Genomic DNA, 17,685 nt, shown 5'->3' on the forward strand with positions numbered 1-17,685 from the left:
TGGTTATCTGTGCTGCGTTCCTCTTGGTTATCCGTGCTGTGCTCCTCTTGGTTATCCGTGCTGTGTTCCTCTTGGTTATCTGTGCTTTGTTCCTCTTAATTACCCGTGCTGTGTTCCTCTTGGTTATCTGTGCTGTGTTCCTCTTGGTTATCTGTGCTGTGTTCCTCTTGGTTATCTGTGCTTTGTTCTTGTTTGTTATCCGTGCTGTGTTCCTCATGGGTTATTTGTGCTGTGTTCTTGTTTGTTATCCGTGCTGTGTTCCTCTTGGGTTATCTGTGCTGTGTTCCTCTTGGTTATCTGTGCTGTTTCCTCTTGGTTATATGTGCTGCGTTCCTCTTTGATATCAGTGCTGTGTTCCACTTGGTTATCAGTGCTGTGTTCCACTTGGTTATCCGTGCTGTGCTCCTCTTGGTTATCTGTGCTTCGTTCCTCTTGGTTATCGATGCTGCGTTCTTCTTGGTTATCTGTGCTGTGTTCCTCTTGGTTATCTGTGCTGTGTTCTTCTTGGTTATCTGTGTTGTGTTCCTCTTGGTTACCCGTGCTGTGTTCTTCTTGTTTATCTGTGTTGTGTTCCTCTTGGTTATCTGTGCTGTGTTCCTCTTGGTTATCCGTGCTGTGTTCCTTATGGTTATCTGTGCTGTGTTCCTCTTGGTTATCTGTGGTGTGTTCGTTTTGGTTATCTGTGCTGTGTTCCTCTTGGTTATCTGTGCTACGTTTCTCTTGGTTATCTTTGCTGTGTTCTTCTTTGTTATGCGTGCTGTGTTCCTCTTGGGTTATCTGTGCTGTGTTTCACTTGGTAATCTGTGCTGTGTTACTCTTGGTAATCTGTGTTGTGTTCCTCTTGGTTATCTGTGCTGTGTTCCTCTTGGTTATCTGTGCTGTGTTCTTCTTTGTTATCCGTGCTGTGTTCCTCTTGGTTATCTGTGCTGTGTTCCTCTTGGTTATCTGTGCTGTGTTCCTCTTGGTTATCCGTGCTGTGTTCCCCTTGGTTATCTGTGCTGTGTTCCACTTGGTTATCTGAGCTGTGTTCCTCTTGGTTATCATTGCTGTGTTTCTCTTAGTTATGTGTGCTGTGTTCCTCTTGGTTATCTGCTCTGTGTTCCTCTTGGTTATCTATGCTGTGTTCCTCTTAGTTATCGGCTCTGTGTTCCTCTTAGTTATCGGTTCTGTGTTCCTCTTGTTTATCTATGCTGTGTTCCTCTTAGTTATCGGCTCTGTGGTCCTCTTGTTTATCTATGCTGTGTTCCTCTTGGTTTTGTGTGCTGTGTTCCTCTTGGTTACTCCTCATCCTCTTACTTGTGGGCGGTGTTTAGCTCCATGGTTTGCAATAAATACCCAGAGAACTGTACACTGGAGAGGATACCCACAGCAACAGCAGGGAACAGAACAGAACAGACAGAGAGGCTGGACGATTGAACAGCAGCCAGTCAAGGCTGGCAGGCTGGGTGGGGACTCTGCCTGTCAACCCCTTCCTCCCCCTCTCTATTCAAATTAGGCTCAGACCCTTGGTGAGTGAACGTTAAGGTGACTTATTTCCTGATTTCCAAACTTAACATTTTGTGTGCTTTCAGGGGCAGTCAGTTGTAGTATTCTCGAATTCTTGTGAGGGTGAATCACATTGTATATTAATCTTGACAACATTACATTAAGTTAAATTGCTTGAATTATGATACTTATCATCTATATAAATAAAAATGAAAATGTTCGTTTGTTCAAAATCGTTAATCTCCGAAAGTTCTTCACCGATTGCTTTGAAATTTTCTCACAATGTTCCATTCGCATCCAAGCGGGTTCTTATATATATTCTATATGAATGTTACATCTGTGACGGGAAAAAAATGCCTTCTTTGTTAAACTGTGTTTTTTATTTGTTTTCATGTGAGGGAATCTTCAAAATCTCTTTCTTCACCGCAATTGATTTCAAAGCAGTCTTCACCAATTGCTTTGAAATTTTGTGACTACTTTGCATGTGTATAGGTGCATGTTTTTATATACCTATTATATACATGCCTTACCTGTGACAGGAAAAAACATGCTTTTTTGAAAAACAGTGCCATCTCTTGGATGTAAGAACATCACACTCTATAATCTCTAAAAGTTCTTCACCAATTGCTTTAAAATTTTGACACAACATTCCATTCGAATACACACGTGTTTTTATATACTTACTATATAGATGACACACCTGTGAAAGGTAAAAACAGTTTTTTTTTTAAACAGTGCCATCTGCTGCACATAATCGCAACTCACATACAATACGAAATATGTTGTGTTTCCATGTCAATGTTTCTGATTGCAATGAATTTCAAAGAAATTGAATTTTCAAAGATTTCAATTTATTTGCATTGGGATTTTATTATTATGTGTGACATTGTGTTGGAATTCAGCTGTGTTGTTTACCACACTGTTCATTTAGTGAGTATAAGTACAGATGACACACCTGTGACAGGTAAAAATGTGGTTAAAAAAAAAAGTGCCATCTGTTGCACATAAGAGCAACACATGCTATACTATATATGTTACGATTCCATTTCAATGTTTTGGGTTTCATTGATAAATTGAATTTTCATAGATGTCTATTTATTTTCATTTTGATTTAATTATTTTGTGTGACATTGTATTGCAATTGAGCTGTGTTGTTTACTATATCGTTCATTTTGTGAGTATAGTTTATTTTTTATTTTTTCGTTGTTTTTCATTTCGTTTTTTAATTTTTTTCTTAATTCATGGGGAATGGTAGTGAGGACGAGGGGATAGTGAAGGGGGTAATGATGGGGAGGATGAGTGGGATAGGGAGTTGGGGCTGATGGGGACGAGGGGACAGGGGAATGGAGAATGGTGGGGAAGGAAGGACAAGGGGACAGATGAGTAGGGGATGGTGGGGAGGACGAGGGGACAGGGGAGTGGGAACTGGTTGAGAGGACGCGGGGATGGGGGAGTGAGGAATTGTTGGAAGGGCGAGGGAACGGGGGAGGGGGAATGGTGGGGAGGACTGGGAGACAGGGAAAGGTTGCTGTGGCTAAGTAACGCACATGCGTTGCTGAACCACAGCAATGCGTGGCCGGGTACAGCTAGTGTTAAATAAGTACTTGATTAACTTACTTTTTAATCTGACTTTAATTGTGTTCCATAGATCTTGGATTTTTCTGATATATTGCAAACTAGAGTTTGGAGCACTCTGATCTTACCGGTTTAAAGATTATGGATATATGCTTACAGCTGATGTCTTTGATACATTCCTAACAGTTAATAACAGCTTAAAGTACAGACAAGTTCCATTCCTTGTCTAATTTGTACTAAGTTTAGAATGGATGGTGGCAGCTACTTTCTTCAACTACTACTTCTAACTATGTACCTTCTACTTCCCTCAGTGTTCCTATTCTCTTCATCTCTCTAACTTTCCCTTTCCCCTGACCACTCCTTCCTTTCTCCTCCCTCCTACCTCTCTACCTGACCACTCCTCGCTACTCCCATACTCCTTCCTCTTACCTCCCTCATCCTTTCTCTTCCTCCCTCGCCCCTAACATCCACCCATTACTTTATTATTCTTTTCATTTCATCATTCATTTTCCGACCCCCCCGGTATAATGTTAGCGAGTGTAAATATTAGTGAGAGAGAGTGTTGGGGAGTTAGAATCTTAGGGAGTGAGAATGTCAGGAAAGGACAAGGTTTGAATTTGCACCGAAAATGTGTGCCGTGACTACCAGCTGATGAGAGGGAGAGGAGCGCCCCACCATGGGGCGGAGTTCCTGAGCTCCTGGTACGAGAGACATATGCATCACTGTGCTCTCCAGATTGACGCCATATTTGTGCTTATAACCGCAGAATTGTCTCACTCAGAGGTGCAAATTGTACAGCAGAATCGTGCAGTTAAACGAATTGCTACATATCGAGCTGTTGCATTCTCCAAGGACGCGTCCCGGTTGTATCTAAAAATTATTTCTTTTGTTGTGAGCTCCTAACATTAGAATTTCAACCGAGATAAGAGGCATAATTTACTGAAAATCCCAGAAAGCCTCTCTCATTTCCTTAGGTATAATTTCCTATGTTATATTATTAATAAATTAGACTGTTGCAGTTGGTACAGTGTAATTCCCCTGTAGATCTACATTGGGGACGTAGGAGAGGGTTCTACCAGTTTCAACATGTTGGGGTTTAGGGCTGGAGTACTGGACGCAGTGACCCGGAGTCAACATTTACTGCATAACCCACATGATGACTACTCTAGTGTTATTGCTGGTCTAGGAGGAAATCTTCAGTCGACAGTACAAAAGTCATTGGTAGCTGAGGATATATCCCCAACGACCTAACAGCACTTGGCGGTAAGCTTATCTTGAGATGATTTCGGGGCTTTAGTGTCCCCGCGGCCCGGTCCTAGACCAGGCCTCCACCCCCAGGAAGCAGCCCGTGACAGCTGACTAACTCCCAGGTACCTATTTACTGCTAGGTAACAAGGGCATCCAGGGTGAAAGAAACTTTGCCCATTTGTTTCTGCCTCGTGCGGGAATCGAACCTGCGCCACAGAATTACGAGTCCTGCACACTATCCACCAGGCTACGAGGCCCCCTAGCTTGGGCATAGATATTTCATCGAATCATCTCACTTTGTGGGGCCTTGTGAACAACACAAATATGAACATGCTTGAATGGTCCCCAAGCCAATATCCAACTGAAAACTCCACACCCCAGAAGAATTCGAACCCAGACGGCCAGGAGCACTATGCACCTTGGCGTACCTGGTATGCCAAGGTTCATAGCAGAACAGGAACCATTCAAGCTTGTTCGCACTTGTGTTGCTCACATGGTAACACAAAGTGAGGTTATTCGATGAAATATCTATGCCCAAGCTTACCGCCAAGTGCTGTCAGGTCGTTGTGGATATTGCCTCGGCTACCAACGACTTTTGCACTGTCATGGTGGGGTCGAGTGGTTAAGGTACCAGGTACGCAAAGGCATGCACAAACACACACACACACACACACACACACACACACACACACACACACACACACACACACACACACACACACACACACACACACACACACACACACACACAGGGGGGGCCTCGTAGCCTGGTGGATAGCGCGAAGGATTTGTAATTCTATGGCGCGGGTTCGATTCCCGCACGAGGCAGAAACAAATGGGCAAAGTTTCTTTCACCCTAAGTGCCCCTGTTACCTAGCAGTAAATAGGTACCTGGGAGTTAGTCAGTTGTCACGGGCTGCTTCCTGGGGTGTGTGTGTGTGGAAAAAAAAAAAAAAAAAAAAAAAAAGTAGTTAGTAAACAGTTGATTGACAGTTGAGAGGCAGGCCGAAAGAGCAAAGCTCAACCCCCGCAAAACACAACTAGTAAACAACTAGTAAACACACACACACACACACACACACACACACACACACACACACACACACACACACACACACACACACACACACACACACACACATACACACACACACACACACACACACACACACACACACACACTAACACACACACACACAGCCCTGCTGGTAAGAAAAGGCTGGGATTTTGAGGAGTTAGTTGTTCAGGGATGTGAAGGTTCAGTGACTACATAATAGGAACAATAACAACTGGAGAGCAAAAAATTATAGTCGTAGTCATTCTGTCACCAAATGACAGAAGACCCAGACAGGAATATTATAGAAACAATATGGCCACCATTAACATAATAGAGAGAGCAGCTTCTGTTGCTAGCAGGAATGGATCTGGACTATTAATTATGGGAGACTTCAACCATGGGAAGATAGATTGGAAGAACAGAGACCCGCATGAAGGACCAGCAACATGGAGAGCTAAGCTGCTGGACGTGGCAACAAGAAACTTTCTAAGCCAGCACATCAAGGATCCAACAAGAATGAGAGGAGAAGATGAACCAGCAATGCTTGATCTGATATTTACCCTAAATGAGTGGGATATAAGGGAAGTCAAGATGGAAGCACTTTTGGGAATGAGTGATCACAGTGTATTGAACTTTGAGTACCTGGTAGAGCTAGGAATTATCCCCCCTCCCCCCAAAAAAGAACTAGGAAACAAAATGCTGGCATACCGAAAGGGAAATTATGAGGAGATGAGAAGCTTCCTAAGGGAAATACCTTGGGACACAGACATCAGAGCTAAGTCTGTACAAGATATGATGAACTATGTCACCCAAAAGTGTCAGGAGGCAGTAAGCAGATACATCCCGGCTCAAAAGGAAAAATCCGAGAAGCAAAAGAAGAATCCATGGTATAATAGGGCATGTATGGAAGCAAAGAAACTGAACAAAAGGGCGTGGAGGAGCTTTCGGAATAACAAAACACCAGAAAGCAGAGAGAGATACCAGAGAACCAGGAATGAGTATGTCAGGGTGAGAAGAGAAGCAGAGAAAAGTTATGAAAATGATATGGCAAACAAAGTCAAGACCAAACCAAAGCTACTCCACAGTCACATCAGAAGGAAAACCACAGTGAAAGAACAGGTAGTGAAATTTAGAACAGGCGAGGACACGTATACAGAGAATGACAAAGAGGTGTATGATGAACTCAACAAGAAGTTCCAAGAGTTCTTCACAACAGAACAAGGTGAGGTCACTGTGCTAGGAGAAAGAGAAGTAAACCAGGCGGCCTTGGAAGAATTCGAAATTACGAGAGAGGAGGTCAAGAGACACCTGCTGGATCTGGATGTTAGAAAGGCTGTTGGTCCAGACGGGATCTCACCATGGGTACAGAAAGAGTGTGCAGAGGCACTTTGCTTGCGACTCTCCATAGTGTATAGTAAGTCACTGGAGACGGGAGACCTACCAGAAATATGGAAGACGGCGAATGTGGTCCCAATATACAAAAAGGGCGACAGGCAGGAGGCACTGAACTACAGGCCAGTGTCCTTGACTTGTATACCATGCAAGGTGATGGAGAAGATCGTGAGAAAAAACTTGGTAACTCATCTGGAGAGAAGGGACTTTGTGACAAATCGCCATAATTGGTTCAGGGAGGGTAAATCTTGCCTTACAGGCTTGATAGAATTCTACAACCAGGTGACAAAGAGCGGGCGTCACAACTGCAAGAAAAATGACAGGTTGGAAAACAAGAACCTTTCAAATTTGAAAGGCTAAACCAATGATCATACTTTTCAAGACGCCTGTGTTCTCTAGAGTGGAATACTGCTGCACAATGACAGCACCTTTCAAAGCTGGAGAAATTGCTGACCTAGAGAACGTGCAGAGATCCTTTACTGCTTGAATCCCCTGAGTAAAATATCTAAACTATTGGGGCCTCGTAGCCTGGTGGATAGCGCGCAGGACTCGTAATTCTGTGGCGCGGGTTCGATTCCCGCACGAGGCAGAAACAAATGGGCAAAGTTTCTTTCACCCTGAATGACCCTGTTACCTAGCAGTAAATAGGTACCTGGGAGTTAGTCAGCTGTCACGGGCTGCTTCCTGGGGGTGGAGGCCTGGTCGAGGACCGGGCCGCGGGGACACTAAAAAGCCCCGAAATCATCTCAAGATAACCTCAAGATAACCGACTAACATGCCAAAATCTGTATTCTCTTTAGCCTAGACGGGAGAGAGAGATATAATAATTTACACGTGGAAAATATCAGAAGGGCTGGTCCCAATCCTGCACACAAATAACACCACATGAGACCAGAACGTATTGCAGGATGTGCAGGATACCCCCCGTTGAAAAGCTGAGGTGCAATAGGTACTCTGAGCGAGAACTCTTTGAACATCAGAGGCCCGAGACTGTTCAACACGCTTCCACTACACATAAGGGGCATAACTGGCCGACGCCTCACAGAGTTCAAGAGAGAACTTCATGAATACCTCCAAAGGATACTTGATCAACCAGGCTGTGATTCATTCGTCAGGTTGCGAGAAACCACGTCCAACAGTCTGATTGACCAGTCCAGTATCCAGGTGGCCTGGTGGAGGACCGGGTTGCGGGGTCGCTAAGCCCCGACATTATCGCAAAGTAACCGCATGATATGTTAGGTGACAAACCTGATCGAGTTCTATGAAAATTTTTTTAAATATGACAGGAAAAAAGATGACTGTGTTCATCTGAATTTTCCTATATTGTCAAAAAGGTAATATTTATTTACTAAATTGAATAGCAATTATCTTTTCATGCGCTTAAAAACGAACGAATATCTGTTTAATATGCTTAAGTAGCAAGTTACCATCTAATTATAAACGAATTGCAGTATTTAATTAATAATAATAATTTATTTAAGAATAAGGAAGAATAATTTAGTTATGAGCAGAGTAATAATTATATATTTTTTAGCCGAAGTAACTATCAATTATCTACATTTACGTTGAAGAGATAAACAATAAAAAGCACGCGTAAATTGCCATTCCTCATCAGCGCGAGCGACCGCAGGTATAAAACCTGCGGCCTACGTTAGGTTGGCCTCAGTGGCTCCCAGGTCCCAGAGAGAGACAGAGTGGGTTCAGTGGCTCCCAGATCCCAGACTGAGACAGAGTGGTTTCAGTGGCTCCCAGGTCCCTGAGTGAGACAGTGTGGCTTCAGTGGCTCCCAGGTCCCAGAGTCCGAAATCCTGCCCGAAACGCTTTGCGTAATAGTGGCTTTAGGCATTGTATGTACTAGCTCTTATCTATAAAGCCAACAAACTTTGTAAAATCTCTTTATGTATGTACCTTTGCCTAAATAAAAATTATTATTATTATTATTATTATGAGTAAGACAGAGTGGCTTCAGTGGCTCCCAGGTCCCAGAGTGAGACAGTGGCTCCCAGGTCTCAGAGTGAGACAGTGGCTCCCAGGTCTCAGAGTGAGACAGTGGCTCTCAGGTCCCAGAGTGAGACAGTGGCTCTCAGGTCCCAGAGTGAGACAGTGGCTCCCAGGTCTCAGAGTGAGACAGTGGCTCCCTGGTCCCAGAGTGAGACAGTGGCTCCCAGGTCTCAGAGTGAGACAGTGGCTCCCAGGTCCCGGAGAGAGACAGTGGCTTCAGTGGATCCCAGGACCACAGAGGTGGATGGTGACCACGGGGCGTGTTGTATGTTATCTCTGGTGAAGATTTATATGTGCAACGCTTATTGATGAGTGTGGGTCTCATCACTTTTGTGTGACCCGTATTTACCTCACCAATACTAGACGATGTAAACAATAACGTCGTTCTTAGACATAACATTGATGGATGTTAATTTGGTATCAATGGACTCGCAATGAAATTCCCAACACGGTGATATGAATATAAGAGTAGAATAATGTCAGACACACAAAGGTGATGAGACCCACACTCATCAATAAGCGTTACACATATAAATCTTCAGCAGAGATAACATACAACACGTCCCGTGGTCACCATCCACCTCTGTGGTCCTGGGATCCACTGAAGCCATTGTCTCTCTCCGGGACCTGGGAGCCACTGTCTCACTCTGAGACCTGGGAGCCACTGTCTCACTCTGGGACCTGGGAGCCACTGTCTCACTCTGAGACCTGGGAGCCACTGTCTCACTCTGGGACCTGAGAGCCACTGTCTCACTCTGGGACCTGAGAGCCACTGTCTCACTCTGAGACCTGGGAGCCACTGTCTCACTCTGGGACCTGGGAGCCACTGTCTCACTCTGGGACCTGGGAGCCACTGAAGCCACTCTGTCTTACTCTGGGACCTGGGAGCCACTGAAGCCACACTGTCTCACTCAGGGACCTGCGAGCCACTGAAACCACTCTGTCTCAGTCTAGGATCTGGGAGCCACTGAACCCACTCTGTCTCTCTCTCTGGGACCTGGGAGCCACTGAGGCCAACCTAACGTAGGCCGCAGGTTTTATACCTGCGGTCGCTCGCGCTGATGAGGAATGGCAATTTACGCGTCCTTTTTATTGTTTATCTCTTCAACGTAAATGTAGATAATTGATAGTTACTTCGGCTAAAAAAATATATAATTATTACTCGGCTCATAACTAAATTATTCTTCCTTATTCTTAAATAAATTATTATTATTATTAAATACTGCAATTCGTTTATAATTAGATGGTAACTTGCTACTTAAGCATATTAAACAGATATTCGTTCGTTTTTAAGCGCATGAAAAGATAATTGCTATTCAATTTAGTATATAAATATTACCTTTTTGATAATCTAGGAAAATTCAGATGAACACAGTCATCTTTTTTCCTGTCATATTTAATAAAATTTTCATAGAACTCGATCAGGTTTGTCACCTAACATATCATGCGGTTACTTTGCGATAATGTCGGGGCTTAGCGTCCCCGCATCCCGGTCCTCCACCAGGCCACCTGGATACTGGACTGGTCAATCAGACTGTTGGACGTGGTTTCTCGCAACCTGACGAATGAATCACAGCCTGGTTGATCAAGTATCCTTTGGAGGTATTCATGAAGTTCTCTCTTGAACTCTGTGAGGGGTCGGCCAGTTATGTCCCTTATGTGTAGTGGAAGCGTGTTGAACAGTCTCGGGCCTCTGATGTTCAAAGAGTTCAGAGTACCTATTGCACCTCAGCTTTTCAACGGGGGGTATCCTGCACATCCTGCAATACGTTCTGGTCTCATGTGGTGTTATTTGTGTGCAGGATTGGGACCAGCCCTTCTGATATTTTCCACGTGTAAATTATTATATCTCTCTCTCCCGTCTAGGCTAAAGAGAATACAGATTTTGGCATGTTAGTCGGTTATCTTGAGGTTATCTTGAGATGATTTCGGGGCTTTTTAGTGTCCCCGCGGCCCGGTCCTCGACCAGGCCTCCACCCTCAGGAAGCAGCCCGTGACAGCTGACTAACTCCCAGGTACCTATTTACTGCTAGGTAACAGGGGCATTCAGGGTGAAAGAAACTTTGCCCATTTGTTTCTGCCTCGTGCGGGAATCGAATCCGCGCCACAGAATTACGAGTACTGCGTGGTATCCACCAGGCTACGAGGCCCCAATAGTTTAGATATTTTACTGAGGGGATTCTAGCAGTAAAGGATCTCTGCACGTTCTCTAGGTCAGCAATTTCTCCAGCTTTGAAAGGTGCTGTCATTGTGCAGCAGTATTCCACTCTAGAGAACACAGGCGTCTTGAAAAGTATGATCATTGGTTTAGCATTTCAAATTTGAAAGGTTCTTGTTTTCCAACCTGTCATTTTTCTTGCAGTTGTGACGCCCGCTTTATTATGATCCATAAAGGTACTCAGGTCGTCTGACATAAGTTCACCCATATCCTTTATATTGATTTTTTCGTTCTATAGTATGATTTTACTGCGTTTTGTACGTGGCTTCCATTCATAATTTTTTCCCCTTTAGCGCAGGAGTTGGAAACTTATCTTCATTAAATACCATATTATTTTCTGTAGCCCATTGAAAGACATAATTTACAGCTGGTTTAAAGTTTGCTGTGTCCTCTATGTTGTCTATTATCATCTGCAAAAGATGATACGGTACTATGGTTTGTTTCCTGGCCTATGTCCGATATGTGAATGAGGAAAAGTACTGGAGCAAAGACAGTACCCTGGGGGACTGAAATCTTCACAAATGATGATCCGGATTTTATTTTGTTTTATTACACTTCGGGTTCTGTTAGTCAGGAAATTGTAGATCCATCTGCATATTTTTCCGGTAATTCCTTTTGAACACATTTTGTGTGTAATAACACCATGGTCACATTTGTCGAAGGCTTTTGCGAAATCTGTGTAAATTACATCAGCGTTTTGGTTGTCTTCCATGGCATCTAAGGCCATGTCATAGTGATCCAACAACTGAGTAATTAAATAAGTAAAGTAAATTATAATTATATTTTTAATTAATTAATTAGTAAATTATAATTAAAGTAAATAAGTAAGAACGCTCTGTTCTGAAACCATGTTGTCCAGGGTTATGGAGATGCTATGATTCCAATGTATTTTGTTAACTTACTTTTTAGCACCCTTTCAAATATTTTTATGATGTGTGATTTTAGTGCTATCGGTTTATAAATTTTACAGACACGATACTACTTTCCCCTTCTAAATTTATGCTGCTTTTTCATAAAAAAATAATCTTATCCAGATTTTATATTATTTTGAACCTGCTTACTTTTCCAATATTTTACTCGAAATTCTTGTCACAGACACTGGTCAGTAATTTAGTGCCTCCTGTCTTTCCTAATTTTTAAACATTAAGACTGTATTTGACTTTTTCATATTTCCAGAAGATTTCCTGTGTTGAGTGTTTTATTATAGTGTCCAGGACATGGGTGATAGAATACCTCTGCAGCCTCCTTCAGTAACTAAACTTAATGAGGCGTGTGAAAGTGCAGGGGCGGCGGGATGAATGCAGTAGAGTAAGTTCTTCTATAGTAAGTGCAGCAGGGGGTAAGTGCGTGGGATAGGTCTGACGGGGTATGTAGGGCAAGGTGTGTGCAGCAAGGTAAGAGTGGTGGGGTAAGTATGGCAAGATAAATGTGGCAGAGTTAGTGCAGCTAGGTAAGTGCAGTTAGTACCTATGTGCGGCAAAAGTAGGCACAACAAGGTAAGTGCAGTTGGTAATTGTATCTGCGTAACGGCTGCTAGGTAAGTGTGGCGGGATAAGTGCAGCATGAAAGTACGAGATATTTACGGTAAAGTGTAGCGTGATATGTACAGTTGAGTAAGATGTGGTAAGTGCATTGGGTAAGAGCACCACGGAAAGTGTGGTGGGGCACGAGCAGCAGGGTAAGTGCGGTAGTGTAAGAGCAGTAGGGTAAGTGCAGTTAGATAAGTTCTTATATTGGCCAGCCTGTCATATACCGCTAATGAAATTATCTTGATGGGAACGAGCTCTACAGGGGAGAGGGCTGGTATGATATAAATTCCCAGGTCATTCTGATTCTTGAAGGATTTCAGCACCCAAAGGATTCCTTGTACCCGGCCTCGTGCTCCCTACACCTATCTTCATTACTTTACATTTGCTCTGGTTAAACTCTAATAGCCATTTGTTGGACCATCCCTTAAATTTGTCCAGGTCATCTTGTAGCCTTCTGCTGTTCTCCTCTGTCTTAATCACTCTTATAAATTTAGCCTCATCAGCAAACATTTCAGAGGAATGAGTCTATTATGTCTTCTGGAATATCATTTACATATATGAAAAACAGGATAAGTTCGAGTACAAAACCCTGTGGCACTTCTCTGGTGACATCACTCCAATACGAGGTCTCACTCCTCACAATAACTCTGTTTCGTATTGCTTAGGTACTCCCTTATGCACTGGAGCACCTTACCAGTTACTCCACTGCCAACTTATGCACCAGCCTCTAATGAGGTACTTTGTCAAAGGCTTTCTGACAGTCCAAGAGAATGCAGTCTACCTGAACCCATGTTTGTGCTGTGTGTAACGAAGTCCCTTCTATTCAGAGGTGCTACTAGGTTTTTCATTATAATTTTCATTACCTTGCATGGCATACCATCTATGGGCACTGCCCTGTAGTCCAGTACCTGTTGCCATTTTTTATATTGGGACTACATTAGCTGTCTTTCGCATATCTGGTAGGTCTGCTGTTTCCAGTGACTTGTTATACACCACAGAGAGTGGCAAGCTAATTGCTTCAGCACACACTTTTAGTACCCAAAGCAAGCTTCATTCCGATAGCCTATCACTTGTCGACATCAGACAAATGCCACTTGACCTGATTTTGTAATTTTGAACCCGTCTAAGACTTTCATTTCATCTGGGCTATATGAGTCTCGAACTGCGGACCCCACGCGTTTGAGGTGGACGCTCTACCGACTTGGCAATGAGTAGTCTTGATAAGGAAACTTTCCAAAAGCAGCATCCTGCTGCCAAACTGGAATTTTCAACTTTCCCCAACAACTACTGAAGCTCAGAGGAATTAGTGATCCACGCCCAAGTCATATAAATACATTTATATTTATATAATAATCGTGACAGGGAAAGTATTAATGGGTAAGTGTGGCAGCGAAATTATTAGTGGGTAAGTGTGGAAGATAAATGATGTGGGTAATTGTGGCTGGGAAAGTATATGTGGGTAAGTATGGCAGGGAGAATATGGGTTGGCAAGTGTTGCAGGGAAAGTTTGGATGGGAAAATGTGGCAGGAAAAGTATAGTTGGGTAGGTTCGACAGGAAAAGCATGGCAATATGTAAGTGTGGCAGGGAAAGTATAGGTAGGGAAGTGTGGAAGGGAAAGTATTGATGGGTAAGTGTGGCAGGTAATGTATGGGTGGGTAAGTGTTGCAGCGAAAGTATGTATGGGTAAGTATATGGCAGGGAAAGTATTTGTGGGTAAGTTTGGCAGGGAAATTATTGGTAGGTAAGTGTGACAGGGAAAGTATGGGTGGGTAAGTGTGGCAGGGAAAGTATTGGTAGGTAAGTGTGGCAGGGAAAGTATGGGTGGGTAAGTGTGGCAGGGAAAGTATTGGTAGGTAAGTGTGGCAGGGAAAGCAAGGGTGGGTAAGTGTGACAGGGAAAGTATCGGTGGGTAAGTGTTAAAGGGGAGAAATAACCTAACGTACTCTATCCTTTTGAGTTATATTTTATAGTCTCTATAGTTTATAGTAAAGTATGAACATACTTTAACTTGAGTGTGAAAGCGTTTGGGGTTATGTGGATAAGTTAATTGTTTGTTTCTTGATAGCAAATGGACTATAATTTTTAATTATTTGTTCCACACAATTCCCACAGTGGGGGTTAAATTTATTAAATTCAACTTATTTAGTGCTTTATTTTAGTTCTGTTTAAAATGTGAATTAAATTTATTTATTTGATATATTTGTTGGGAAGCACAAGAATATCTAAACTGAAGTTAGTGAAACATTAAAGCTTATCTGGCCAGGAGATCTGAAGACCAGAGCGTGCATCAAGTGATAAATGGCGTCCTCCTGTAACACTGCTCACTGCTTGAACCATCTCTCCTGTTTGTAATTTACTCGCTAAATTTAGAAACTTGTGAATTCATTTACTATTAATATACTCGGTAAAACAAGCGAGAAATAATAACAAGCCACCTAACTTCTATGTTTGTATGGCAGGAAAAGTATGGGTGAGTATCCTGCACCCATCCTTTAGTTATCCTGCAGGGTTACCGTACTCGCAACCTAAGCCCTATTAATAGTTTAACTGGCCAGACAAACTAACTATGGATTGGGAACTGAACGTAATTATATGATGTAGAACCGCTTTGGTTGCCAGAACGAAACCATGCAGTTTTCCTAGTCCCCTCCCCCTTGTTGTGCGTGCCCAGTCTATAGGCCTCGAGTTTTCTTCTCGAGCGGGATATCCTGAGGTGGGGTTGGTGCTGTATGACATACTACGGGTCCTTGTGGGGGATATTTATGGCGTTGAGCTGGTGATTGCCCGTAGGGCGATTGTTAAACTAACGACGGAGGAGGTGTATAAGGCGTTTTTACATCGTTACGAGGGGCGGGCCTTGCCCCTGCCTGAAGTTGCAGGCACTGTGACTGCCTCCGATCGCAGTGGTGCCGTCACGTATGTAAGCGTGCATGGGGCGTCCCTGGAATTCCCGGAGAGGCTGTTGAGTCGTTATTTCGGCCAGTTTGGAGCGGTCGTCACGGTGCGGTTGCACCTGCTCTCCTCGGGTCCGCTAAAGGGTGTGCGGTCGAATATTCGCACCCTAGGAATGAGGCTCCAGGCGGATATTCCATCTCAAGTGAAGCTTCTGGGGTGCTATGTTAGGGTGTTTAATGCTCGTCAGCCCCGTACGTGTTTCCGTTGTGGCCTCTTGGGCCATCAGGCTGCTGGGTGCTCTGAACTTGCCGTCACGCACATCAACCTCTTATGTGAGGAGGATTTCCTGCCGCTTCCTGTGGAGGAGGATTTGGTGGCTGTGGATGTGGACGACTGTTTGGCTGCTGCCGTGCCCCGTGTGTAGCCTGATGCGCCTCCTATTGATGTCGTCCCTCCTCCGGAGGCTGTGTTGCTTATTGCAGTTGCCTCTCCTCAGGAGGTTGTGTCGCCGTCAGGTGTTCGTCCTGTCCCAGTTGCTGTCCTGGATACTCCTGTGGTTCTTCCGGCTCCCGTCTGCACGGCTCCCCCGTCTTCCTGTTCTTCATCTGTGGTGCCTGTCACTGCACCCTCGCCGTGTGCCCAGGCTGTGCTGGGTGTTGGTGTGGCTGTGTGGCCTCCTACTGTGCTCAACTTGGTTCCCCGTGTGGTTGAGGATGCTGCCGTCCTGCGGTGAGCGTCGGTTCGCCCGACTTGTGTTTACTGGGTCTCTGGGTCAACATCCGGCTCTGATGATGTGCGATCGGTGCCCAAGCGTTCCCGGCAATCTTCTGAATGGGCTGATGTGGGAGAATTCGACGATGGTGGGTCTTTCAGTGACGGTGGTGAGGTTCTGGTTGCGTCGCATTCGTCGGTGGTGGCGAAGGTCCATGTGCCTGCGGCTGCCAGTGTCGATGTTTCTTCTAGTGAAGTGCCTGTGGAGCTTGCTTCCGGTGCGTCGCCTGCGTCGGATGGTTCCGGTTCTGAGTGGGGGTGGTTCCTATTGCTGATGAGCGTGGTGACCTGGTGGTGGTGTTAAAGAAGACTGCTCGCGATGGGGGTTCCGTGCCCCCAGTTTCGTCCCCTGGTTCATCGGCGGCGGTTTTGCCGCTTCTCCCGTCTCCGGCCGTCTCTACTGCGTCTCCTGCGGTGTCGGGTGTGGGGTTGCCGTCTCGGCGGCCTTCGTCTTCTTCTCCTGTGCGTCTGGTGGTGGGGACATCTTGGAGTCCTGCGTCCGCTTCTTCCGTGTCTTCTGCCTCCCTTCGCTCTGCCGTACCTCGTTATGTGACTACTGCTGCCCAGCTCCTGGTGCTGCCACTTCCACCTGATCTGGTGATTCCCGAGTTTATGCACGCCCCCTGAAACAGGGGGATCGTTGTCCTACCGACAGGGAGTGCTATAACCTATAACCGGAAATATCCTCTGCATGAGTTTCTTTAGAAACATTCGCCTCCCATTAACGTGTTTCCTAGTGATTTTTTTTTGTGTGTGTGTGTGCTATGTGTTGTGGTGTTGTGTCCGTTTGTGTGCGTGGGGTGCGGTTGTCTGCGTGCGTGCCTGTGTGGGAGTATTTTATTTAATTTGTTGTAGTTATGTATTTGTACCTCTCCGAGTTGTTTTCAGGGCCAGTTGGCTTGTTTTGTGTTGTTTCTAGGGTTGGGTTGTTGGGTGCGGGTTTGGGTACTTTGTAATTGTACTGCGGTACTGCTGCGCTTATTGTTTTTGTTGTCAGCACTTCAGGCCGATCTTTTGTGTATTTGGTAATTCATAACTTTGTGCCTTTGTGATTAGTGCTTTTGTGATCTGTTTGCCTTACGTATACTTGCCTGTACGCTTAAAACTGAATGACAAGTTTTGCACTGTTCTTTTTCTATTATCTTGCATTATGTTTGATTTTGTTGTCGGCCCTTCAGGCCGGTATTTTCTGTCATTTTGTGATTTTGTAATTTGTGGAGTTTTCTTGTGTTCATTTCCATTACCCTCTTCTATTGTATTGTTGTTCATATTTACTGTGTTACATTGTGTTTATGCTCATTGTTGTGTTTATGTTGTCGGCCCTTCAGGCCGGTTTTTAGTGTATTTGTCTCTCTGTGTTTTGTGCTTTTGTATTTGTGTTTTGTTTGTTTGTTTTTGTTTTATTGTATTTATTCGCATGTACGCATGTAAAAATATAAAAACATAAAAATATAAAAAAAAAACTTTTTGAGCGTAGAGGCGCAGCAGATGGAGTGTAGGTCAGTCAGTGTC

At 44.3% G+C, this 17,685-nt stretch overlaps 1 protein-coding gene across 1 annotated transcript; it reads right to left on the reverse strand.

Moving 5' to 3' along the window:
* Positions 1 to 213: 213 nt before the first annotated feature.
* LOC138357819 (RNA polymerase-associated protein LEO1-like) lies at positions 214 to 17,442 on the reverse strand. Its single transcript, XM_069314996.1, has 2 exons — positions 17,265 to 17,442; positions 214 to 782 (listed from the first exon to the last, which is right to left on the reverse strand). Exons 1-2 carry the CDS (start codon positions 17,440 to 17,442, stop codon positions 214 to 216), a joined length of 747 nt encoding a protein of 248 aa, XP_069171097.1.
* Positions 17,443 to 17,685: the final 243 nt, after the last annotated feature.

Source organism: Procambarus clarkii, chromosome 80, assembly GCF_040958095.1.
Source record: "Procambarus clarkii isolate CNS0578487 chromosome 80, FALCON_Pclarkii_2.0, whole genome shotgun sequence".
Taxonomy (NCBI): domain Eukaryota; kingdom Metazoa; phylum Arthropoda; class Malacostraca; order Decapoda; family Cambaridae; genus Procambarus; species Procambarus clarkii.

What these genes read in the sequence shown, in the direction of transcription:
- LOC138357819 (XM_069314996.1), bottom strand. Translation starts at nt 17,442, where the DNA reads ATGAACAACAATACAATAGAAGAGGGTAATGGAAATGAACACAAGAAA. An exon ending in ATTCAGTTTTAAGCGTACAG is followed by an intron (nt 783 to 17,264) that starts GCAAGTATACGT and finishes AGTGAAACACAG; the next exon opens with CACAGATAACCCAAGAGGAA.